Source organism: Bufo bufo, chromosome 3 (genome assembly GCF_905171765.1).
Source record: "Bufo bufo chromosome 3, aBufBuf1.1, whole genome shotgun sequence".
Classification (NCBI taxonomy): Eukaryota; Metazoa; Chordata; class Amphibia; order Anura; family Bufonidae; genus Bufo; species Bufo bufo.
The window spans coordinates 108,845,362-108,872,898 of NC_053391.1; the positions used below are offsets into that span (position 1 = coordinate 108,845,362).

Here is a 27,537-nt window from a genome sequence, read left to right on the forward strand (position 1 = left end):
TACAGTAAATTGACTTTCATCAATTTACTAACATCATCTCCTAGCAACCGTGAGTGAAAATTGCATTGCATCCGCACTTGCGATTTTCATGCAGCCCCATTCACTTCTATGGGGCCTGCGTTGCGTGAAAAACGCAGAATATAGAACATGCTGCGATTTTCACGCAACGCACAAGTGATGCGTGAAAATCACCGCTCATCTGAACAGCCCCATTGAAGTGAATGGGTCGGGATTCAGTGCTGGTGCAATGCGTTCACCTCACGCATTGCACCCGCGCGGAATCCTTGCCCGTGTGAAAGGGGCCTTGTACCTCATGTCTGGTTTTGGCTCACAATCAATGATGGAAATCACTGACGTGTGAATTAGGCTTTACTCCTATCGTCTACAAGGCTTCAGCAATAATATTGGCATTTTCCAGGGAGGGTAGAAATGTATTCCATAAATTGAAAAACCTAGTCTTGTTTCCTTTTAGAATGAAATGCAGTTTTTATTTCCTTAAAATAGTGATTCATATAGTTGCACATTGCACAGTATTAATTATAGATCTGAACCCGAAGGGACGTGAAAGATTGATTAAGCGGAGTGTTTGTGCAGTCATTAGTAATCAGGTCTAATTACACTCGGTCCTCTGGCGACATGACCTACTTTAATCAGAATTTTTCTGCCAAAAGCTTCAGGTCCCGGCTGCAAAAAAAATTCATGTTACGGTAATTGTGACATTTCCATCATTAACTTTTTTGGGCTCGGCTTCACTATCCTTTACAGGAAAAGGAGCAATTTACAGTTTCAGTGCTAATCAGCAATGCCACAGGGATTTACATGCCAAAGCCAAGTAGACCTTACGTGTGGTGACTGCAAGGGGGGTGTATATGGAGTGATCTGGGCAAGTGACATTATTTAATTGGTGTCGTTCAGGAGCTGCGACCCCCATCGCTTGATATTAAAGAGGAGGAGCTGGGAGATCTGGTGGAGAAGGAGATGGCAGCCACTGCCGCAGCCGTTGAAACCGCTGCCTCCAGAATTGAGGTAAGAAAATGCAAGAGGAGTGATACACAGTTGGTGCAAATTCATTAGGGGTGAGCCAACTTGTGGTTTTCAAGTTCAGCGTACAAGGTTCGGGTTATCTAAGAATTCCCTTATGGATTCCGCTACTATGGACCATAACTGATGGTGCTTGATAGCGGAATCCATAACGGAATTCTTAGATAACCCGAACCTTGTACGCCGAACTTGAAACCACAAGTTCACTCAACACTAATATTCATAAATGGTTGACATAATCTATGTGCATGGAGCCCAAGCAGTAGACTAGGTCTGTGACCAGTAGACAGATATACACTCTACTATGGTTAAACACATCCAATAAGGGTAATAGTCTTCAATAGATGTTAGTCATTCATTATAAAACTGAAAATCATCTCTCACTCAGATGTATTCTCCTAGACTGGTTTCCTACAAACATAATCCCTGTCCACAAGGCCTGACCCGAACTAACAGCATCATAAGGATCTCTGAAGCTTTTAGTTCGGATCGTTAGACCTGTGATCTGGCTGGACATTGCAATCCTAATGAAGATCCGTGTATTATGCTTGTGTGAACTAGCCCCTAGACTCAGTTATTGCCATATTTTGTACAGTTTCCATCGCCTTCTATGGCAAAAGGGTATTCTTTTGTTTTCCAACTTTTTTTAGACCACAGAGAAAGATGTTGGCTGTAGAACTTTCCAAATAACTGGACACATTTGGATCGATTTGAAGACACCAAAAAAAAAACATAAATGTTCATAATGGTAGCTCTTAGGTCTCACGTACACAATCGTTGTTTGAGTCTGCGTCCGATCCACATTTTTTGTGGATCGCACGTGGACCCATTCATTTCTATGGGGCCTCAAAACATGCGTCAGCACACGGATGTCATCTGCGGCCGTTCCACAAATTTTAGAACATGTTCTATTCGTGTCTGTTTTGCGGATAAGAATAGGCATTTCTATAATGGAGACCGAGGGCAGGATACACACGGCTGCTATCTGTATTCTGTGGATCCGCAGTTTGTGGACCGCAAAACGGCAACGGCCGTGTGCATGAGGCCTCGAGAGGATGCCATTGGTGTATAACTGTATACCTTTCTTAGACAGTCCTGTTTGATTGACATGTCATACAGATGCCGAAAATGCACACACTTGGAGAGGTTCCTGAGCATGCATCTGTTTTCGTCTGGCCGATTCTTGGCATATCTGCCGGGTTGCAACCTGATCTCGCCGGTCCCCATTGTAGTTAATGGGGCCGGACTGCGACGCTGTAGCTTGTAGCAATAACTGAATGCAGATTTATCCGGCAGAGAACAGCCTGTCGGATATAAAAGTGCTAGTGTGAAACCCGCCTAAGTTCATTTGTTTTGAAGGTGTACGGTCAGGTTTTCTGATGGGACTTGCTGAACTTTTTTTTACTTGTTTGACAAAAAAAAAAAAAGCCAATATAAGAATGCTGATGAATGCTTTTGTTTATCCAGTCTACACAATATTTTCTTTAGAGAAGCAGTTTTCTCATCATAGACAATGGGGGCATATCACTAGGATATGCCCCATTGTCTTATAAGTGTGGGTCCCACCGCTGGGACTCGAACCTATATCGGGAACAGAGCCCCAAAATTGGTGGAAGGCTGCTTCGTTCTGCAGCCACATTCTCAGTCTGCCAAAAACAGTCTTGCTTTATGACATTTGTAAGACAAACAGAGAGGAGCACTTGTTTGCTATAGATTAGATCTGTATTTTACTACAGCTGGTTGTCTTTCACAGTAATGCTTGCTGCCATTAGTGTAGCAATAAAAATGTAGCAGAGCTGAAACCACCACCAGCTCTTTGGATGCCCATACACACACTTTAGATGACAGCCTTTGTTCCAATGGAGATAAGCTGCTTCCAGGTGATTGCTATCGAGTGTTTGTAGTAACGCTTGTTAGCAATGATCTGGCAGTGTAATACTGCTGCAGATTATGCTCTCAGCCCTGTCTTTATCCCCACAGTAATGAGCCCAGAAGCTACAGCTAGGTATGCCTCCGGCTAGGGGAAAAGTTGTACTGGAGTGGGAGGGAATGGCAGATCCTTCTACCAACTTACCCATCATTCTATCAAAATCCATGCCCATAAGAGACTTTAAATAAAAGCGCCTCAGCAAACTACACTTTCCTGGATTCTTTTACGTCACCCATCTGAGCACTCTGGGTGAGATATACACCCCTCCAGTACTTTACCATACACAGTGTTACACCAAGAACAATGGGGGTCATTTATCAAACTGTAGAACTGGCTTAGTTGCCCATAGCAACCAATCAGATTCCACCTTTCGTTTTAGACTGCTCCTTTGGAAAATAAAAGGCGGAATCTGATTGATTGCTATGGGCAACTAAGCCAGTTCTACTTTACACCAGTTTGTTAAATCTCCCCCTATGTTTTTATGTGTCGCATGAAAGATAAGATTACCGCTCATTCATCCAGTGATTGTCAGTACCGTTTAGGCTGCCCCTACACATTGTGGCCCTGGCATCGAAATCCGCATGCAGCTCACTGCTGATTACCGGGCCCCGCTTGTATAGGCTATTTGAAACAAATAACATGTGCCGGGTGCCTGCTGACAATTACAGGTATGAACCACATGCAGATCTCACTGCCAGGGCAGCCTTAGGACGCCTTCATACGCTGCGGATTTTGTTGCAGAATTTCACGCAAATGAAAATCAGTTCCATTCACCTGATTGGAATTTGCAGAAATCCATGTGCTTGCTGCCCTATTTCAGTGAATGGAACTGATTTTCAGTCGCAGAAAATTCTGCAACAAAATCTGCATCAAGTGAAGGCGCCCTTACACTGGGCAATTATCGAGAACATAGGAAACATTCGTAGGAGTATTTGTTCCCAATAATTGCCCCAATCCTTGGGTCTGGTAAAGTGCATCATTTCCTCTTTGTAAACACATGCACTGTCATTGTATGAGGAGTTTTTGTCCTATGACCACTGTGATACTCAAGCTAATACAGTCAGTTTACCTGCAGTCCTATGTAAAACCACAGTGGACATGACAATGACAACAACAGCTCTGCTACTCCAATAATTCTGATGCAATTAAGGGCTCATGCACACGAACAAACATATTTTCTTTCCATGTCCATTCCGTTTTTTTGCGGACCGTATGCGGAACCATTCATTTCAATGGGTCCACAAAAAAATGGGTCCGTATGTCCGTTCTGCAAACAAATAGAACATATCCTATTATTGTCCGCATTACGGACAAGGATAGGACTGTTCTATTAGGGGCCAGCTGTTCCATTCCGCAAAATCCGGAATGCACACGGACGTCATCCGTATTTTTTTGTGGACGGCAAAAAATATATACGGTCCTGTCCATGAGCCCTAACAGTGTGACAAGACAGACTTTCAAGAGCTTATCCGCAAAGTGTCGGGATACGAAGAAATATGACATATAAATGCCGCACACTCTTTAGACGGTGGCGGACATACCAAATGTTGCAAGTATCTGCCTAGTGACCGACCAGGGGTAGAGAGCGGTCTTCATAGCGCCTCTGTTTTCATCATGATGGTCTCTAGTGATAAAATGTTTCCTTCCCTCACAGGAAATGCTCAAAAAATCACGGACAGATGATACGGGACTGAAATTACAAGTCAATGAACAGTAAGCTACGTAACTTTTCTAAAGAGCTCAGTGGGTGGGAGTCGGGGTTGTGTGAGCTTCCATATGGTGTTTAATCTTGTCCATTGGTGGTCTGGTATTGGATCTCTGCCCCAGTGAAGCGAATGGGGCTGACCTGCAATACCTGACACAACAAAGCGTGGCGCTGTTTCTGGGAATAAAAACAGATCATTATATATTTGTAAGGCCTCTTGCACACGACCTTATGGTTTTGCGGTCCGTTTTAAACGGATCCGTTTTTCCATTTTTTTTCAGTAGTGCTTCCGTTCCGTTTGGTTTCCGTTTGTGATCCGATTTTTGCGGAACGGAAACGGAAGCATACAATGTTTAAACAGTAAGTACATAAAAAAAGTCCCTATATACAGTAGAGGAGCCCACACAGGCATCGCTCCCGGCGGCTGGTTCAGTACACAGCGTGCCGGAAGTACAGGAGAAGAGCTCACTGATCAGTGAGCAGGAATGAAGTGTATCGCCCCCAGCAGCTCGCTCCTAGTCAGCACTGCTCTGTTAGGGAAGGGCTACACGGCGACACCTGCCGCGGCCAGGATCGCTGAGCAGCGGTGATCCCATAGAAATGAATGGGAACGCCGCGGCAGTCGCAAGAAATCCAGCTGCGTTGGATTTCTTACGACTGCCGCGGCGATCCCATTCATTTCTATGGGATCACCGCTACTCAGCGATCTGTGTAGCCTTTGCCTTAGGAAGATGGATGCCTCTTAGCAGCGGCTCTGAAAATGCTTGTTTGCTAAGGGACATTTCAGCCTGAGTTTTCTACTATAGATAAAAGGTCTTCCCTAAATAAAGTATATGAGAAAAATGTTCCCTATCCCTGTCCCTACACATTACCCAAAAAAATAATTATGACCATTATGCCTATGGCCTCATGCACACGACCGTTGTTTTGGTCCGCATACGAGCCGCCGTTTTTTGCAGCTCGGATGTGGACCCATTTACTTCAATGGGGCCGCAAAAGATGCGGACAGCACTCCGCGTGCTGTCCGCAACCGTTGCACCGTTCTGTGGTCCCGCAAAAAAAATATAGCATGTCCTATTCTTGTCCGTTTTGCAGACAAGAATAGGCATTTCTACAATGGGCCGCCCGTTCCGTTCCGCAAATTGCGGAAGGCACACGGGCGGCTTCCGTTTTTTGCGGACCGCAAAAACGGCACGGTCGTGTGCATGTAGCCTTATTCACACAATCAGTGTGAGGTCAGTGATTTCCATCAGTGATTTTGAGCCAAAACCAGGTGCGGCTCTAAACACATCTTTCCCTTAACAAATCCTGGTTTTGGCTCACAATCACTGATGGAAATCACTGACCAAAACGCTGACGTGTGAATGAGGCTTTACACTCTAACGCCCCTTTCACACGGGCGAGTATTCCGCGCGGGTGCAAAGCGTGATGTGAACGCATTGCACCCGCACTGAATCCTGACCCATTCATTTCTATGGGGCTGTGCACACGAGCGGTGATTTTCACGCATCACTTGTGCGTTGCGTGAAAATCGCAGCATGTTCTATATTCTGCGTTGTCCACGCAACGCAGGCCCCATAGAAGTGAATGGGGGTGCGTGAAAATCGCAAGCAAGTGCGGATGCGGTGCGATTTTCACGCACGGTTGCTAGGAGACGATCGGGATGGAGACCCGATCATTATTATTTTTCCTTATAACATGGTTATAAGGGAAAATAATAGCATTCTGAATTAAGAATGCATAGTACAATAGCGCTGGAGGGGTTAAAAAAATAATAATAATAATTTAACTCACCTTAATCCACTTGCTCGTGCAGCCGGCATCTCTTCTGTCTTCTTCTTTGCTGTGTGCAGGAAAAGGACCTGTGGTGACGTCACTCCGGTCATCACATGGTCCGTCACATGATATTTTACCATGGTGATGGATCATGTGATGATTACTAACCATGTTATAAGGGAAAATAATACAATCTACAGAACACCGATCCCAAGCCCGAACTTCTGTGAAGAAGTTCGGGTTTGGGTACCAAACATGCACGATTTTTCTCACGCGAGTGCAAAACGCATTTCAATGTTTTGCACTCGCGCGGAAAAATCGTGCATGTTCCCGCAACGCACCCGCAGCTTTTCCCACAACGCCCGTGTGAAAGAGGCTTAAGGCATCATGCACACGAACGTTGTTTGTTTCCGTGTATGTTCCGGTTTTTTTGCAGATAGGATGCAGACCCTTTTATTTCAATGGGTCCGCAAAAAACGCGGACAGCACACCGTTTGCTGTCCGCATCAGTATGTCCGTTCCGTTGCCCCGCAAAAAAAATAGTGCATGTCCTATTTTTTTTCTAGTTTGTGGACAAGGATAGGCATTTTTTACAATGGATCCGCAAAAAAAACGGATTCACAAAAAAAAAAAACGGATGCCATACGGAATGTCATCCGTTTTTTTTGCGGACCGCAAAACACATACGGTTGTGTGCATGTAGCCTTAGGCTACGTCTACACGACGACATTTGTCGCGCGCCATTTTGTTGCACCAATGTCGCGCGGCAATTTTTATAATGGCAGTCTATGGTGTCGCACTGCAACATGCAACATACTGCGACGCAACAGTCGCAGAAAATCCATTCGAGATGGACTTTTCTGCGACTGTTGCGTCGCAGTCGCAGCATGTCGCATGTTGCAGTGCGACTCCATAGACTGCCATTATAAAAATTGCCGTGCGGCAAATGTTGCAGTGTAGTTGTGCCCTATCTGTCCCGCGACAAATGTCGTCGTGTAGACCTACCCTAAAACTCAACATAGGTGCAACAGGCTCAAATGCCTCCAAAACAGGTGCAAAATCAGTTGGTAAATGAGACAGTCGGAAATGTGCCCCAATGTGTTTTCGAATTCCCCAAAAATAGCCGAGCACGCTTACTCTGCCGTATTCAGAACGCCGTAGAAGTGAACGGAGAGAACCACGCACGTGGTGGAGTAGACCTTTTTCTCCAGGTAGGTATACTTTGCACAGGGGAGACATTTATAGCCTATCCGGGGACATGTCCGAAATGTCCAGATGGGATAATCCCTTTACAGAGCGTTCACACATGGCAGCTTTTGTTGCAGACATAATTAGTTCCATTAATCTGACTGAGGTTGTTTTGGTAGCAGCTACATGGATTTCTGCAGACCCCATTCAGATGAATGGGACTCATTTTCAGCCACAGACATTTCTGCACAAAATCTGCCATATGTGATGGCATCCTTAAAGTGGTTGTCCCCCTTTTTTCTATTGATGACCTATTGATATCCTCAGGATCTGACACCCGGCACCCCCACCGATCAGCTGTTTGAAGAGACCACAGCGCTCGAGATGAGCAGTGCCATTACAATTGCTCCGTCCTCACTCGCCTCTATGGGACGGCTCCGTCCCGTTCACTTGAATACTACAGAGCCGTCCCATTGAAGTGAATGTGGACAGAGCAATTGTAATTCCAGCTGATCGGCGGGGGCGCTGGGAGTTGGACTCTGCCGATCAGATATTGGTGACCTATCCTGAGGGCAGACTCTAGATCAGTGGTTCTCAACCTTTCTAAAGCCGTGACCCCTTAATACAGTTCCTCATGTTGTGGTGACCCCCAACCATTACATTTTTTTCCTTGCTACGTCATAACTAATTTTGCTACTGTTATGAATTGTAATGTAAATATGTGATATGCAGGATGTATTTTTATTGCTACAAATTGAACATAATTAAAGCAGAGTAATTAATCACAAAGACATCCACAGATCCCCCCTAAACAGTGCCATCCACAGATCCCCCCTAAACAGTGCCATCCACAGATCCCCCCTAAACAGTGCCATCCACAGATCTCCCCCTAAACAGTGCCATCCACAGATCCCCCCTCCCCTAAACAGTGCCATCCACAGATCCCCCCTCCCCTAAACAGTGCCATCCACAGATCTCCCCTCTAAACAGTGCCATCCACAGATCCCCCCCCTAAACAGTGCCATCCACAGATCCCCCCTCCCCTAAACAGTGCCATCCACAGATCTCCCCCCTAAACAGTGCCATCCACAGATTCCCCCCTAAACAGTGCCATCCACAGATCCCCCTAAACAGTGCCATCCACAGATCCCCCCTAAACAGTGCCATCCACAGATCCCCCCCCTAAACAGTGCCATCCACAGATCCCCCCCTAAACAGTGCCATCCACAGATCCCCCCTCCCCTAAACAGTGCCATCCACAGATCTCCCCCCTAAACAGTGCCATCCACAGATCCCCCCCTAAACAGTGCCATCCACAGATCCCCCTAAACAGTGCCGACCACAGATCCCCCCCCTAAACAGTGCCATCCACAGATCCCCCCCTAAACAGTGCCATCCACAGATCCCCCCCTAAACAGTGCCATCCACAGATCCCCCCCCTAAACAGTGCCATCCACAGATCCCCCCTCCCCTAAACAGTGCCATCCACAGATCTCCCCCTAAACAGTGCCATCCACAGATCTCCCCCCTAAACAGTGCCATCCACAGATCCCCCCCTAAACAGTGCCATCCACAGATCCCCCCCTAAACAGTGCCATCCACAGATCCCCCCCTAAACAGTGCCATCCACAGATCCCCCCTCCCCTAAACAGTGCCATCCACAGATCCCCCCTCCCCTAAACAGTGATATCCACAGATCCCCCCTCCCCTAAACAGTGATATCCACAGATCCCCCCTCCCCTAAACAGGGCCATCCACAGATCTCCCCCCTAAACAGTGCCATCCACAGATCCCCCCTAAACAGTGCCATCCACAGATCCCCCCTAAACAGTGCCATCCACAGATCCCCCCTCCCCTAAACAGTGCAATGATGGCACTGTTTAGGGGAGGGGGGATCTGTGGATGGCACTGTTTAGGGGGGGATCTGTGGATGGCACTGTTTAGGGGGGAGATCTCTGGATGGCACTGTTTAGGGGAGGGGGATCTGTGGATGGCACTGTTTAGGGGGGGGATCTGTGGATGGCACTGTTTAGGGGAGGGGGGATCTGTGGATATCACTGTTTAGGGGAGGGGGGATCTGTGGATGGCACTGCCATCCACAGATCCCCCTACAGTGCCATCCACAGATCTCCCTCCACGCCGCTCACAGCAGTATATTTATAAACTAATCAGTAACTACTTTAACTTTAATCATTGCTCATTGCTGAGCTCTTCACTTGGATTATAATTTATTTGGATATGGGATATCTTACTTTGTCTTAGCTCCGGTAATAGCAGGCAGTGCGGGGGGCGGCGCTCACTCACTGACGTCACGCGCCTGCTCCTCCCACTAGGCGGCGCAGGCGCGTGACGTCAGTGAGTGAGCGCCGCCCCCCGCACTGCCTGCTATTACCGGAGCTAAGACAAAGTAAGATATCCCATATCCAAATAAATTATAATCCAAGTGAAGAGCTCAGCAATGAGCAATGATTAAAGTTAAAGTAGTTACTGATTAGTTTATAAATATACTGCTGTGAGCGGCGTGGCCCTGAGCTCGTAAAACTCAGATCCGATGGTATATTCTAACCCCCAGGCAAGCGTCCCCGTCACCATGGGAACGCCTGGGGGTTAGAATATACCATCGGATCTTCTGAGTTACTCAGCCGCAAAACAAGCACCGGCTCTGCTTGGTCCTGGGCCAGCTCGGGGCCCCAACCAGCTCGGGGCCCCAAGCAATTGCTTGTTTTGCCTGTCTGTTAGCGACGGGCCTGGACCCACAATAGGAAGCCTCAGGCGACCCCCCGGAAAGGGCCGATTGACCCCCAAAGGGGTTGCGACCCCTAGGTTGAGAACCGCTGCTCTAGATCATCCACTGTTTTACTACTAGAGTGAATTTGGGTATTTGACAGTCTATGTTGTGCTGGCATCTCTGGAGTGGATAGTCATTTCTTTTGAAGCTCTGCTACCTCTGGATACACTTTGCTCATCTGTGTTTGCTTTCTGCAGGATTTTAGGCTCGTGCACCGATCTCATGCAGGGGATTCAAGCCTTGATACTGGCCTCAAAGGACCTCCAGATGGAAATAGTGGAGAGTGGAACAGTCAGTAAATCCATTGCTTTTGTCGAATTAAGATCAATGCCTCCCCCCCTCCCCTCCCCTACCAACGGCATAAAAATCATAACATTTAGTTCGATGTGCTAGTCTCTCAGCCAATGCAGCGAGCGCCAGATTCGTCAACAGGGCGCGTCATGATCCCGGTGGTGTTTTCCGGCCAGTCCTCTGTGATGAAATGTACTATAAATGAGGAGCAGGAGAAGGGGTGGAGGGACTCCATAAGTATGCTCTTTTGCATCTCTGCATTGTCCACCTTCTTTTCCTAATTGCCAATAGATGCTCAGGCTACTTTCACACTAGCGTTTTTTATTTTCCCGGTATTGAGATCCGTCATAGGGTCTCAATACCGGAAAAAAACGCTTCCGTTTTGTCCCCATTCATTGTCAATGGGGACAAAACTTAACTGAACAGAACGGAATTCTGTTTGGGTTTGTTCTCATACCGGGGAGCAAATCGCAGCATGCTGCGCTTTTCTTTCCGTCCTGGGATGCGGAGCAAAACAGATCCGTTATGACCCACAATGCAATTCAATGGGGACGGATCAGTTTAACTCTGACACAATAGAAAACTGATCCGTCCCTCATTGAATTGCATTGTGGGTCATGACGGATCCATCTTGGGTACATATGTTTAAGATAATACAACCGGATCCATTCCTAACGGATGCAGATGGTTGTATTATCAGTAGCGGAAGCGTTTTTGCTGAACCCTGACGGATCCAGCAAAACCACTATTGTGAAAGTAGCCTAGATCGTAACGTTTTCCTCTTCGTGTTTCAGCCATTGGGACTGATTATTATATGCCGGAATCACGTGTAGTACTGTAGACGTAATAGTTATCGGATTGTTAGTGATAATAATACATCTGACTATTGCATTGCTGAACCTGAGGGCTTCTCCGACTCCACCCAACATTACATATATAAGGCCTGATTCATCGTATACTGGCATTTTACGCCATCTATGATAACCCTATGTGCTGACGGAATTTATAACAAGGTGTACGCCTCATCATAGATTAGGCGCAGCCTTCGGCAGTTCAAGCTCCTGGACTCATGCCAGCCCCAGGCTTGTGTAGATTTCAGTCTTCTATACCAGAAGATGAATGGCATAAAAGATGATAAATGTGGTGGGGCTGGTGGCACTACCCCCTTCCCACCCTCACCAATCCCCCTTTTCTCCCTCGTATCAATGGGGGACACAGAAGACCATGGGTATAGCTGTTGCCACTAGGAGGCGACACTAAGAAAAAAAGTGTTCGCTCCTCTCAGCTATACCCCTCCTGCAGACACTGAGCTAATCAGCTTTAGCTTAGTGTCCGTAGGAGGCAGACATGTTTTCCCGCTGGTCTACCAAAGCTTTTTTCTTTAGAAGTTTTCTGGGCCCAGGTTTTGTTTTCTCTCTCCGATATTCCTGCAGTCGCTCCGTTTGTTCTGGTGACTGACTTGTTTTCTTTCTGGTCCATCTGTGGATATTCTGGATGCTCTCCACTTCTTCCGAAGTTTCCTAAGCCGTGGCTTATGTCCCCTGTGCTGTTCTTCTTCTGCCCAGCCGGGGCCTCTGTGTATTCAGCCGCTCCCTGGCTGGCCTTCCTGGGAATGGCTCTTCCTGACCATTTTTTCAGGGTTTTTTGGTGTGTCCTTCCCCCGCAATTCTGTGTGGGGCCTTATGAAAAGTTTTGGATTCGTTCTGGTCTTATTCCCTCCCCATGGTACTGCTCTTTAATGTCCCATGGTCTTCTGTGTCCCCCAATGATACGAGCAAGAAAATAGGATTTTTTGTGCTTACCTTTAAAAATCCTTTTCTCACTAAGTTCATTGGGGGCACAGCTCCCAGCCCCGTAAGTACATTGCTGGCTCTCCTTGATCGTTCCCTCCGTTTCTTGGTTCTGACCCATCTCCGTCTTTCCTTTTTTTATGGTTTTCTGTTGGCCTCTCCTGGCTGCTCCTACTGCTTTCGTACAAACTGATTAGCTCAGTGTCTGCAGGAGGGGTATAGCTGAGAGGAGGAGATAACACTTTTTTGCTTAGTGTCGCCTCCTAGTGGCAACAGCTATACCCATGGTCTTCTGTGTCCCCCAATGAACTCAGCAAGAAAAGGATTTTACAGGTAAGCACAAAAAATCCTATTTTTCGGGAAAGTGGAGGAGGCGGTGGAGAAATGCCACTTCTATAAAAAAAAATTGTACAAGTGTTTAAAAAGTCGCAAACACACTTCGACTATTTCATGCCAGAAAACCGTTTGCTGTGATCACGACACTCGAATTGCAAAAAAATCCAACACTCCCGGATCGTTTGCGATTCACGTAGTGCAGACACAGCAAAGCCTACCACACTGTCATACTTGAGTGCGACATGTTGCGCCCAAAATTGCCATGAAGCGATACCCTGTAAGAGGAGTTTGTGTCCCACATACACTAATCACTGTCATTTTATTATAGCCACACTCCCTTTCTTTTAAGCTGGAGCAACACAGCGACTCACGTTGCACCACCAAAGATCACCGTGTAATATGGCCAACACCGTGACCAATGAAAGTGAAAGAGAACTTCACCACCCACAGGTGGCCAGGGCTGTGATGCTAAAAGAATTGCTGGATTTCTGGCGACTTTCATGTCTCAGCAACTTGCAGGTCACAACTTCACCCCATTCCTTTTCATTAGTTCAATGAAGACAGCTCTACACTGCAATCTTTGGCCAAGCTACGTGTGTCACAGCCAACGTTTCCTTGTATCTCTAGCCTTAAAGGGGTTGTCTCTCTTCAGCAAATAACATTTATTATGTAGAGAAAGTTAATACAAGGCACTCACTAATGTATTGTGATTGTCCATATTGTCTCCTTTACTGGCTGGATTCATTTTTCCATCACATTATACACTGCTCGTTTCTATGGTTACGACCACCCTGCAATCCAGCAGTGGTGGCCGTGCTTGGACACCATAGGAAAGAGCACTAGCCTATGTGCGTTCGCATGGTCTCAGCCACCAGAGAGGCCACTGTTTCTCCTAGAGTGTACCAGCACGACCACCGCTGATGGATTGCAGGGTGGTCGTAACTACAGAAGCGAGCAGTGTATAATGTGATGGAAAAATTAATCCATCCAGCAAGGGAAGCAACATGGACAATCCCAATACATTAGTAAGTGCCTTGTATTAACTTCTTCTACATAATAAATGCTATTTGCTGAGTGAGACAACCATTTTAATCCCCAGCCTGGATGGGGAGTCAAGTGTTACAGAGATGCAGTTGTATACGTGTCCTAACATAATAAATTGTGATGTACGTTATATACTGTGAACCCGGGGCAGCACTGGCCGTCACTGGTGCTTGACATTTAGCTTAGGTTACTGGTACTGATGCCTATTGTGCCGGCTAACCCACAGTGAAGGGAATATCTGATTGGTGAAAATATGTAGAGAACATTACATTACTGAGTATAGGCCCGGCTCATTAGGTAAGTACAGGAGTCTGAATTATCTGATATTATATAGAAAATACATTTTAATCGTATCCAATAAAAGTTATATTTTAATCCTGCATCCTCACCGCACATCTTGTCCCTTCTCATTCTTCTCCCTTCTTATTCCTAGTCTGTATAGTGATGGTGTCCACCTCCTATTATATTTGGGGAGGGGGTGCAAGAACAAACCCAATAATCTTTTGTGGTGAGATGCCAACTCTTAATTGCTGCTCCAGGTTACATACTCATCGCTCATCTCCGTTATGTGGATTTTTCTGCAGGGTGCAGCATCTCCCAAAGAATTTTATGCCAGAAACTCAAGATGGACAGAAGGTCTGATCTCAGCTTCTAAGGCTGTGGGCTGGGGCGCTACTGTGATGGTGTAAGTGAAAAGGAGTACATTGCTCACAAGGTCGAAGCTTTAGCAACTCTAATTTAAAGGGGTTGTCCGCTTTTATTTATATTGATGATCTATCCTCAATATAAGATCATCGAGTGGGGCGACTCCCGGCACCCTCGCCGATCATCTGTTTGAAGAGGAGGCGGCGCTCCATGCGAGCACGGCTTTCTCTTCATGGTTTACCTGTTCACCGCGCGCCACCACAGTGGTGGGCAGGTGTAATTACACCTAAGCTGTCCCATTCACTTCTTTGGGACGACTCCTTCCTATACACTTGAATGGAAGGAGCCGTCCAATAGAAGTGAATGGGGCGGCTTAGGTGTAATTACAACTGCTCACCACTGTGGTTGTGAGGGCGAGCAGCTAAACAGTGAAGAGCGCCGCCTTCTCTTCAAACAGATGATCTGCAAGGGTGCTGGGAGTTGGACCCCCACCGATCTGATATTGATGACCTATCCTGAGGATAAGTCATCAATATCAATAAAGTGGACAACCCCTTTAACCCATGCAAATCATGCATTTTTTATGAGAATTATTTTAAAAAATGCTCGCTGACACATACTTGTTATGGTGCCACTACTGTTCTTTCGATCTTTTCCGAATGTCCACATAATGTGTCTAATGAGGTTGAAATGAAGCTGCTTGTGGAGTGCGAATCTTATGGGTTAGTGTGTACAAGAGGATCTGGGCCGACTGTTTGAGCTACTGGTGTGACTACCAACAGTGAACACATTAAAGGGGGTGGCTCGTCTCTCACTTTGGTGGCATATGGCTATGATAGGCCACCAATGACCAATAGATCAGGTCCCACCTCTGGGACCTGCACCTATCTCTAAAATGGAGCTCCCAAAGCGAAAGAAAGCAACCTGCTCATACATGGCGTGCTCTCGATTCACTTCTATGGGAGCGGACTTTGCAATTTTCGGCACTCCCATAGAAATAGGTGAGGGTCCCTTGAAAAAGCCACATAAAAATAAAAAATAAAAAGGGCATGCTGTTTTTGCAAGAACATACCTTTTGTTTATGCTGCGTTTTCTTCCAGCAAAGGGAAACACACACAGCAGACTTAAAGGGGTTATCCAATCCTATAAAATTCCCCCATATGCCAGGCCCCGCCCCACTGAATATACTTACCTGGGTCCCCGCTCCCTGCGCCGCTTCTGGTCTCCGTACCGCCGCTGCTGCTTCTCCCCGTGCGCGGATGAAAACATCTGGTGTCGGGGGGGTCAGCCAATGGCAGGCGGGGACGGGGACAAGCCTCCCTAGCGTCACCCGCAATGCTAGGGAGGCCCGTCCCCATCCCTGCCTGCCATTGGCTGACCCCCACGACACCGGATGTTTTCATTCGCGCACGGGGAGAAGCAGCAGCGGCGGTGCGGGGACCCAGGTAAGTATATTCAGTGGGGGGCCCGGCCTATGGGGGAGCTTTTTATAGGATTGGATAACCCCTTTAAATTACATCAATGTAGCTCTGTTTTGTAATTTATGTAATTCAGTTTTGCTGTGTGTGATTTGTTTTTTACCTTTTGTGGAAGAAAAAATTGCATGTGTTTTTTGATGCGTTTTCTACATCCAAAACTCAGCATAGCGGCAACATGTGCCAGCGCCCCTAGGTCTCATGTGGATGAAAGAATTAGGTTTTATGGATCCTTTATTGTCTAAAGTATTGTGACCCACCTCAGGTCTCATGGCAGGGCTTCCAACTGGCCTTTTTCAGCAGGATTATGCTCGCCCACACACAGCAAGGATTTCCCAGGAATGTCTCCACCAGATTACAAAACTTCCATAACCTGCCCGGTCTCCAGATTTATCTCCAATCAAGCATTTATGAGACACCGGCTTCAGCAACCTATGAGTGCTCAGGATCTACAGGCCCAGCTGTAACATCTGTGGACACCATACACAACCTGTATTCCTCCATGCCCAACCATATCTCATCTTGTCTCCAGGCTAGAAGCACAACAGGGTCCTAGAGCCTCCTTTCAATTGTACAGTTTTCCCCAATAAACTTATCCTTTCTCTCCAATATGTTAATCACTTACATATATCATCTTTACATTCACATGTAGAATGTTTCATTCAATTCCAGCAACTTTTGGTGCATTTTTTTTGTTTTTTTTGTCAATGAGTGTACATGAAACCAGTTATCTGAGTATTATACTTGCTAGGAAATATGTTGTTTTGAGTGATATATATTTCTAGAAGTGCTTTTCTTCTGATCATCCTCTTTCTTTTTTCAGAGATGCTGCAGATCTTGTGGTCCAAGGAAAAGGGAAATTTGAAGATCTGATAGTTTGTTCCCATGAGATTGCAGCCAGCACTGCCCAGCTTGTAGCAGCTTCCAAGGTATTATACATTTATGGCATCTCATTACTACAGGGACACAATGGCTCTTGACCTAGGTTGGGTTCTGTGAAGTTTTCTTATCTTGTAGTCTTCTCCATATCCTATCACCACAGGAGCAAGCAGGCATTGAAGATCTTACTAACTAGAGTAGAGTCATGTGTTCCACCATGACCCTCAAAGTTGCCTTCAGGGCTGTGGAGTTGGAGCCGGTTTTAGGTGGAGTAGGTAGAAATGTACTGATTCCTACTCCAGCTACAAAATAAAAATACTGTATATTATTAATATAGTTAAGTTAATGCATTAGGCTGTGTTCACATCTGCATTGGAGGCTCCTTTCAGAGCATGTTTTGCAGATTCTGTCACATTTGACTACATCAGACTATAGACACCCCATCGGGACCCGATAGACCCCGTTATAAGTCTGTGGGGATTGGTGGGTGCTATTTGTATCCATCATGTAATGGTCCTGTCACAGCTTTAAATTGGTTTTATGCTGCTGTGGTTTAAGATAAAAATGGAATTCACAGAACCGATGTGGACTCAGCCTTAAAGGGATTGTCCAAGAGTTTGATATTGATAGCCTATCCACAGAACAGGTCATCAGATCACTGGGGGTCCAACACCCCACACCCACATCGATCAGCTGTTAACATGTAGGACTAGAAGTTGGCACTGGAACTACACAGCTCCATCCACAGTAAATATATATTATCAGTACATGCTCCCGCAAGACTTTGGGCCAGGACTGAGTATATCTTCACTGCCTGGTACTGTCAGTCAGTGGTGGGGACGTGGCATGAAGGGCATTGAGCGACGCCTCGGGGAGCAACGAGGTGCAACAACACCAACCTCGTTGCTCTTAGGGGCTCATTTACATATTATAAAACATCAATTTTCTCAAGAATGCAGGCCATAGTAACATGGGACCAGGGCCATGATGTTCAACTATGAAGCGCACATATCTCAGGTAAAACGGTTTTATTGCAACATATCCTCCCACATTTTGATGTACATGTTCATTGGTGAATGCAGTCAGTTGGCACTTTCCAACATGCATTTATGGCATGGTGATTGTGCGGACACAGGAGCGGTGCTGTAAGTGACAGCCAAGGTCCCAGTGCAATAGTCCGCATCGGAGATGACTCCGATCCCAGCAGTGTGTGACGCCATCAGTTACTGACAAGCCTTTATACATCTAATTTGACAGAAAAATGAAAAAGATAAGGTTCTTGGAATGCAAGGATTAAAACTGAAAAACATGTGGCTGGGTCATTAAGGCCCAACTAGTTCTGAGGTTAATCAGCTCTGGCTTCACCATCATGGCTTTCATTGTGTCCTCTGTAATTTCTGTAGGTAAAGGCAGAGAAGAACAGTTCTAATTTGACTAGGCTACAACAAGCCTCTAAAGTTGTAAATCACAATGCTGCTGGTGTGGTGGCTTCTACAAAGTCAGTCAAGTCCCAGATTGAAGAAGTAGGTAAGTAGAGACTTGTCTTGTTCTGCTTCTCAAGCATAATTCTAAGGGACCTTAGAGGGAACCTGACAGCAAGATATTTGATCTTTAACTAATTCAAGTAACCATCCTCTCGCCTCTCCACATCCCCCACACATCTCGTGCAGACACAGTCTGTCTCCTCCTGGGCGCCTGTCCCGTGAAGCAAACCCTTCAGGCACATATTGTCCCCGATATGTGGAGCATGCACAGTGAAGGGCTGAAGTCAGGAGCTACACCCAGCTTCACTACCCAGGCGCAATGGATGAAAAAGACCATGCCTGTGCGAGATATGGAGAGGTGAGGGGATGACGTAACCACAACCCTGGGCAGGAGGAAGGATCTGGGCGCGACAAGCTTGACTCGGAGGATGCAGGAGCCAGCCTCCTCGACTTCAAATCACTCATTAGCATGAATAAAGATGATTTTCTCTGTATATATGAAACACAAAATCAAGACAAGGGCATCATTGGGGACAATATGCTTAGATAGATAAGGTAATGTGCTTAGTTAAATATCCAACATCTTGCGGTCAGGTTCCCTTGAAAAGAAATCGGTGGCAGTGTTACCAGTATCTAGAATACCAAGCTTTTAAAGACTGTTGACCCATCATGTCCGCTTTCCTTGTGTGAACAGATACCATGGACTTCTCTAGTATGACCCTAACACAGATCAAGCGTCAAGAGATGGACTCACAGGTATATTAATTACACTTATTTTCAACTTTTCTTAATTTTAGGGCTTACTGCTTCATTGACCTTAAAGGGGTTCTGCAGTTTTTTAAACTGATGATCTATCCTCTGGAAAGATCATCAGCATCTGATCGGCGGGGGTCCGACACCCGGGACCCCTGCCGATCAGCTGTTTGAGAAGGCAGCGGCGCTGGCAGTAGCGCCGCGGCCTTCTCGCTGTTTACCGCAGGCCCAGTGACGTCACGACTAGTATCAATGGACTGGGCGGGGCTAAGCTCTGTTCACTTGAATGGAGCTTAGCCCCGCCCAGGCCACTGATACTAGTCGTGGCGTCACTGGGCCTGCGGTAAACAGCGAGAAGGCAGTCGCACTACTGCCAGCGCCGCTGCCTTCTCAAACAGCTGATCGGCGGGGGTCCCAGGTGTCGGACCCCCGCCGATCAGATGCTGATGATCTATCCAGAGGATAGATCATCAGTTTAAAAAAACTGCAGAACCCCTTTAAGATCCCTTTATACGGGACGATATTATAGCAGATTGTCCTTCCTGACAATCTGCTGATTGCTTGCGGAGGAAACTTGTGCTTTTACATGCAGTGATCTCCTCCACAGTGTGAGGAGGAGCGATTGCTAATACCATCGCTCTTCCCATATGGACTTGTTTGCCGGCAGGAGGTTGTGTTTACACAGCATGATCTGCTGCCGGTAAACAATAATGTTTGCGTGCGGACAAACAATCGGATTGCCCGATGAACAAGAGTTTTGCTCGTTCCTTGGGTAATCGGCGGTACATTTATACTGCCCAATCAAGCGTTAACTTGTCTAGCAATGCCAGATCCGGAGAGACCTCCAGCAGGCTGTTCCAGCATAGAAAACAGTGGCAGGTGTGAAACTAGCCTTAGTGACTATTGCTAAAACTGCAGGATTTATAACTATAGATATTCACATGGAAAATTTTAAAAAACATAATTAAAAACAGCACGGTGGCTCAGTGGTCATCCCTTGTACCTTGCAGCGCTAGGGCAGTTTGTATGTTCTTCCCGTGTTTACGTGGATTTCCTCCCACACAGTTTTTTCACTCTAAAAATCAATTACCGAAGTTATTCAACAAAGTCACGCGCGACTTCACGAATAGCTAACTTTGGCTCATCGGAGCCCGTACAGTCTAAGGCTACTTTCACACTTGCGTTCGGTGCGGATCCGTCTGGTATCTGCACAGATGGATCCACACCTATAATGCAAACGCTTGCATCCGTTCAGAACGGATCCGTCTGCATAAACAGCTTTTTCAGATCTGAGTTTTCACATCGTGAAAACTCAGATCCGACAGTATATTCTAACACAGAGGCGTTCCCATGGTGATGGGGACGCTTCAAGTTAGAATATACTAAGAACTGTGTACATAACTGCTCCCTGCTGTCTGGCAGCATCCGATCTCTTACAGGGGGCTGTGATCCGCACAATTAACCCCTCAGGTGCAGCACCTGAGGGGTTAATTGTGCGTATCATAGCCCCCTCTAAGAGATCAGCTGCCGCAGGGCAGCAGGGGCCAGACCCCCCTCCCTCCCCAGTTTTAAATTCATTGGTGGCCAGTGCGGCCCCCCTTCCTCCCCTGTATTAAATTCATTGGTGGCCAGTGCGGCCTCCCCTCCCTCCTCTGTATTAAATTCATTGGTGGCCAGTGCGGCCTCCCCTCTCTCCCCCCATCATTGGTGGCAGCGGAGAGTTCCGATCGGAGCCCCAGTTTAATCGCTGGGGCTCCGATCGGTTACCATGGCAGCGCTGTCTGTGACCGGCCGGGCGCTCCTTCTACTAGTAAGTGAAAGGTCTGTGCTATAAGCAATGCGCCGCACAGACCTTGCACTTACCAGTAAGAGGAGCGCCCGGCCGGTCACAGACAGCGCAGGTAAGTATAATGCTTCTAAAATTGCTAAGTAACCATAACCATGGCAGCCAGGACTGCAGTTGTGTCTTGGCTGCCATGGTAACCGATCGGAGCCCCAGCGATTAAACTGGGGTTCCGATCGGAACTCTCCGCTGCCACCAATGATGGGGGGGGGGGGGGGGGCCGCACTGGCAGCATTGCGCAGGGCAAGGGCGTTTTTATTTACAAGAATTCAGTGACATCACGGCTCTGATGGGCTGGCATTAGTGCTGTCCTAGCTGTTTTACAGGCTAGGACAGCGCTAAAGCCCGCCATCAGTGCTGGTGACGTCACTGGCTCACTGCTGGGCGGAAGCCTCCGCCTGGCAGACCTGAGGAGAGCCCGGTCACCGGATCTCCTGAAAATGCCTTTGCCCTGCGCAATTCAAAGGATGAAATAAAATGCTCCGATGCTCTTGTCAGGGGGGCTGCCTTGGTGAAAATGGGGAGCTCTGAACCCGGACAACCCCGTTAATGCCTGTTACACAGGTGCGCTCCTGTCTAAACGATCGTTAAAAATGGGTCCATTGATTTCAGTGGAGCCCCATCTGGTCATGATAATGGCCAAAAATAGCACAAGTCCAATTTTTTGATGGCTGTTAAAAAAAGGGGTCATGTGAATAGCCCCATTAATAAAATGGCAGTTGTCGTGGGAATGTAGCCTATAGTGTCTTAAAGGGGTTGTCCGGGATCAAACGTATTTTTTTTTAAAACATCTTACTCACCTTTAGTAGCCAAGTCTATGTTCCCAAGGTGGTTTGAGGTGTCTTTTACACTGGAGCATGGCTCCTACAGCCCTGAACAGATTGTTTACATATCTGTTCCTTCACTTCCTGCAGGTCCCCGTGCAGAGTTTCATCTGCTGATTTCTCCTAACATTGTGCCCCTGCACCCGCCCCCCTCATACATATTCATACATCCTGCACAGCGTCCACTCCTCCTTCGATCCGCCCCCTCATACATATTCATCCTCCTGCCTCATATTCCTCCCCCATGCTCTATCTCTGGCATCTGTCATGTGCTCAGTGTTTGCAGAGCAGAGAGACAACGGAGGCAGACAGTGAACTAACATATATCCATAAACATACAGCGTCACACTATAAGGGGCACGCTCCCACATGTATCCATAAACATACAGCGTCACACTATAAGGGGCACGCTCCCACATATATCCATAAACATAACTGACGGCGTCACACTGTAAGGGGCACGCTCCAACATGTATCAATAAACATACCGGACAGCATCATACTGTAAGGGGCACGCTCCCACATATATCCATAAACATACCGGACAGCATCACACTGTAAGGGGCACGCTCCCACATGTATCCATAAACATACCAGACAGCGTCACACTGTAAGGGGCACGCTCACACATGTATCCATAAACATACCGGACAGCATCACACTGTAAGGGGCACGCTCCCACATGTATCCATATACATACCGGACAGCGTCACACTGTAAGGGGCACGCTCCCACATGTATCCATAAACATTCCGGACACAGTCACACTGTAAGGGGCACGCTCCCACATGTATCCATAAACATACCGGACAGCATCACACTGTAAGGGGAACGCTCCCACATGTATCCATAAACATTCCGGACACAGTCACACTGTAAGGGGCACGCTCCCACATGTATCCATAAACATACCGGACAGCATCACACTATAAGGCGCACACTCCCACATGTATCCATAAACATACCGGACAGCGTCACACTGTAAGGGGCACACTCCCACATGTATCCATAAACATACCGGACAGCGTCACACTGTAAGGGGCACGCTCCCACATGTATCCATAAACATACCGGACAGCGTCACACTGTAAGGGGCACGCTCCCACATGTATCCATAAACATACCGGACAGCGTCACACTGTAAGGGGCACGCTCCCACATGTATCCATAAACATACCGGACAGCGTCACACTAAGGGGCACGCTCCCACATGTATCCATAAACTTACCGGACAGCGTCACACTGTAAGGGGGTCCACATAACATATAGTGAAGCAAAATAATATATAGAGCAGATGTAATGAGTAATAATGCTTGAACAACATATACCAGAGGGGACAAGTAGGGCTAGAGGTCAATTGCAGAGTAACACAAAGGTCAGGAGATGTCTAGGTTATGGTAGGAACCTGTAAAGGAATGTATCTCTGTATTAGTATAGGTTAGTCTTAAGGGGGACACTATATCTATGTCTATATATATATATATATAATATATATGGGTATATAGATATATCCACACTCGCATGCCGGTAATGAGCCACAGAATGGTCCACAGAATGATTGGTTGAGGCATAATCCAGTGATGAGTGGGTGATCCAGGGAGGTGCCAAATATAGTGGGTAATAGTTCCTAGTATCGCCGCGCTGTGCCCAATGTGAAGACCAGAGGAGGGGGCCCAAAGTCAAGCTAAGTGCAGAGCTCATCTGTAAACACATACCTGGAAGCAGGAAACGTCTGGTGTGGAGGATGGCTTTTAGCTAATGGGACGCCTCACGAGGAGTCAGTTAAGAGTGCTCGGCGTGGATCGCCGTTCATCATACGTCATCGCGCCAGTGCGTGTGACGTCACCGGACGTGTCGCGTCATCGCGCATGCGCAGTAGCGCAAATGTGCTGGTTAAGGGCATGGGCACTCGATGTAGTGGTTAGAATGGGAATATGAGCAAGCGGCATGTTAATTTCAAGTCATAGGCTATAGGGGGACAGGTGTATACAATAATTTGGCACCTATGGAACAGAAGCTGGCTACAAGGCAGGGGATATGGATATATCCACATAAGGCCAATACAAATACTATAAGGTTATACAAGATTCTATACTATGTGGAAACACATACCACCTGTAGATGTGCTGAGGGGATCATTTTGTCTGAAAAAGTGAAGGAAAGGAAGAATATTGTTAATATTGAATGTCACAGAGGGATGCTATTTATGACGTTAACTTCAGCAATAGTTCCACATGAATCAAGGTTACATATTCGAAGTCAATACCTATAAACCATATAGAGAGTCATTTGATCAAACGGAACAAATTTTTTACATGTGAAGCAGAGAGCATAATGTAGGTCATAAATTATGACACACAAAAGTCAAAATCCCTGTTAAGTCCGTGTGGTGATAAAGTGTTCAATTCAAAAATCCAGAAGGATTCACGTTGTTTTAAGCGTGCAATCCGATTACCTCCTCTCCTTGCCAGCGGTACATGTTCCAGTACTTGATATTGAAGTTGATTAATGTGGTGTTTCGCAGAAATGAAATGGTACGGGATAGGAAGTTCAGTTTTATGGCATCGGATGTCAGACTTATGTTTTGAGATGCGGTCCCGCACATTCTGTGTAGTCTCGCCTACATAAGCTAGTCCGCATGGACATTTGATGAGATAAACTACATAGGAAGAGCTGCAGGTGAAGAAATCCCTAGAATGGTATACCCTGCCTGAATGTGGATGTATAATTCTATTGCCTCTTATTACATTAGTGCACTGGGCACAGCCAAGGGCAGGGGTAAGTACCTGTTTTTTTAGGTGCTAGAGTAGTTTGTCTCAATCTCGGTGCAAGTGGGCCTATATCGGCACGTACAAGTTTGTCTTTCAAATTGGCCGGTCTCTTATAGCACATACGGACAGGCTGTTGGAATTCAGTAACAGTGGGATATGATTGATGTAGGATCGGCCAGTGTTTTTTAACTATGGACTGAATTTTAGGTGCTATCGGATGGTATGTCAGTACTAAAGGGACGCGAGGTTGAGATGGCAATTTGGGTGGAATGGGGGAACTGGATTGGACCAGGGAAAGTTCCTGTTGAAGAAGTGTGTTCGGGTAACCTCTCTCACGAAATTTTTGTGCCATTTCGGTCAGCCGCTGTTTTTTTAGCACAGGGTCCTCAACAATTCTTGCTACTCTTTTGAACTGCGACCGTGGAAGTGAATTTTTGGTATTTTTGGGATGACAGCTGGAGTAGGGGAGTAAAGTGTTGCGATCCGTGGGTTTTCTATGTAAATCCGTTGTGAGTTTGCCCGTCTGAGTTTTAATGACTACGGTGTCCAAGAAGCTGATTGATTGTAAATCAGTGTGGGAGGTAAAGGTTAAATCCGGGTCCTGTCTGTTAATATGGTTAAAAAAATCTGAGAATGATGCAGTGTCCCCGTGCCAGATGCAGAAAATATCGTCAATATATCGATACCACGTACTGACATGTGTTTGGAAAAGTGGATGGGAATAGACAAAGTCCTCTTCAAATTTGGCCATAAAGGTATTTGCGTATGGCGGCGCTACGTTTGCCCCCATAGCAGTCCCCCGTTTCTGAACGTAGTAATCGTCCCCAAACATAAAATAGTTGTTTTGTAATATATATTTAAGTAGTGTCACGCAAAAGCATTGTGCTTCCGGGGAGTAATTTGACGTGGCTAAAAGTGATGCAACAGCCTGGACTCCCCTGTCATGAGAGATAGAGGTGTACAGGCTGTTAACATCAAGTGTAACCAGAAGGGACTCGGGGCCAATATTAACCAGGTTAGAAATGATTGACAGAAAATGACTTGTGTCTAATAGAAAGGATCGAGTTTGTTTCACTAACGGGGTAAGTATTTTTTCCAGAAAGATTGAGATTGGAGATAAAATGGAGTCAGTTGAAGCTACGATTGGTCTGCCTGGGGGATTGGTAAGATTTTTATGAATTTTAGGTAATATATAAAAGACCGGAGTAACTGCGTTGTCATTTGTGAGGAAAGTGTATGTCGCCTTATCAATGGTGCCTACGAATAGATGATGGTCGAGTAGTGCACTAACTTCTTTCTTTATTCGAAAAATGGGATTGCAGACCACCTTTTCGTAGGTAGATGTATCAGTTAACTGTCGAGTAATTTCAGATATGTAGGCCGGGGTGTCCATCACGACAATTGCCCCACCTTTGTCCGCTGGTTTAATAGTAATCGTTTTGTCTTCTCTCAACAGATTAAGCGCTATATGTTCCTCACTCTTCAAATTGCGGGGAATGTGTATATTTTTGTTCTTAAGTTGTTTAATATTTTTATTAATGTCTTGCTCGACCAAATTAATGAAAGCTTCTGCCGCATGATAGTGTTTCGGGGGCATGAAGTTACTTTTGTTTGATAGGTTAAGTGAACTAATAGAGAGTTCTGTAGTGTTCCTAGTAACGGGTGGCGGCCCTGAAGCTGATAATTGAGAGAAATGGGTTTTGAGTCGAATGGACCTATAGAATCTCTGCAACTCCTGTTCTAAGGGAAAGTAGCGTAGAGTACCGTATGGACAAAAGGATAAACCTTTTGAGAGTACGGTAAGTTCAGCAGGCGATAATGTTCGTGAGGAAATGTTCACAACGGTATTCCTACCTGTGAGCGTGTCTGTATTCCCGTCTGGACTTGATCGGCGTTGGCCCCTTCCTCGGCGTGTGCGGCGGGTCATCGTCTCCCCGGTCTGTATCCGCGTTTTTGAAAAAAACGTTGATTTCGGTATCCAGCAGATAGGTCGCTTCCCGAGGAGGAGGATGCGTAGCCCGTGTAGGAGGTGAAGTCGTTGCCCTTTGAGGTAGTTTGCCATTGCCAGCGGTATACTCTATGAAGTTGGTAATCTTCTGAGTCACGAAAAAATTTGTTGCGTTTGTTGGTCTCCAAGAATTTTCGGTGTTCGTCCAGGATCTTCTCTGTTTTGGATTTAGGTTCGGTCCATTCTTCTAGTGGGACGGTGGATGTCAGTTGTCAACTGACATCCACCGTCCCACTAGAAGAATGGACCGAACTTAAATCCAAAACAGAGAAGATCCTGGACGAACACCGAAAATTCTTGGAGACCAACAAACGCAACAAATTTTTTCGTGACTCAGAAGATTACCAACTTCATAGAGTATACCGCTGGCAATAGCAAACTACCTCAAAGGGCAACGACTTCACCTCCTACACGGGCTACGCATCCTCCTCCTCGGGAAGCGACCTATCTGCTGGATACCGAAATCAACGTTTTTTTCAAAAACGCGGATACAGACCGGGGAGACGACGACCCGCCGCACACCCTGAGGAAGGGGCCAACGCCGATCAAGTCCAGACGGGAATACAGACACGCTCACAGGTAGGAATACCGTTGTGAACATTTCCTCACGAACATTATCGCCTGCTGAACTTACCGTACTCTCAAAAGGTTTATCCTTTTGTCCATACGGTACTCTACGCTACTTTCCCTTAGAACAGGAGTTGCAGAGATTCTATAGGTCCATTCGACTCAAAACCCATTTCTCTCAATTATCAGCTTCAGGGCCGCCACCCGTTACTAGGAACACTACAGAACTCTCTATTAGTTCACTTAACCTATCAAACAAAAGTAACTTCATGCCCCCGAAACACTATCATGCGGCAGAAGCTTTCATTAATTTGGTCCAGCAAGACATTAATAAAAATATTAAACAACTTAAGAACAAAAATATACACATTCCCCGCAATTTGAAGAGTGAGGAACATA

The 27,537-nt window shown here is 46.4% G+C and overlaps 1 protein-coding gene across 1 annotated transcript in view; it reads left to right on the plus strand.

Moving 5' to 3' along the window:
* The window catches only part of HIP1 (huntingtin interacting protein 1), a 146,336-nt gene that overhangs the window by 110,025 nt on the left and 8,774 nt on the right, over positions 1-27,537 (plus strand). The window contains exons 22-28 of the mRNA XM_040423462.1: positions 916-1,026; positions 4,626-4,684; positions 10,626-10,719; positions 14,474-14,574; positions 16,833-16,938; positions 18,292-18,415; positions 19,067-19,128. Of these exons, the coding sequence (XP_040279396.1) occupies positions 916-1,026; positions 4,626-4,684; positions 10,626-10,719; positions 14,474-14,574; positions 16,833-16,938; positions 18,292-18,415; positions 19,067-19,128 (657 nt within the window). The remainder of the gene's footprint in view (positions 1-915; positions 1,027-4,625; positions 4,685-10,625; positions 10,720-14,473; positions 14,575-16,832; positions 16,939-18,291; positions 18,416-19,066; positions 19,129-27,537) is intronic.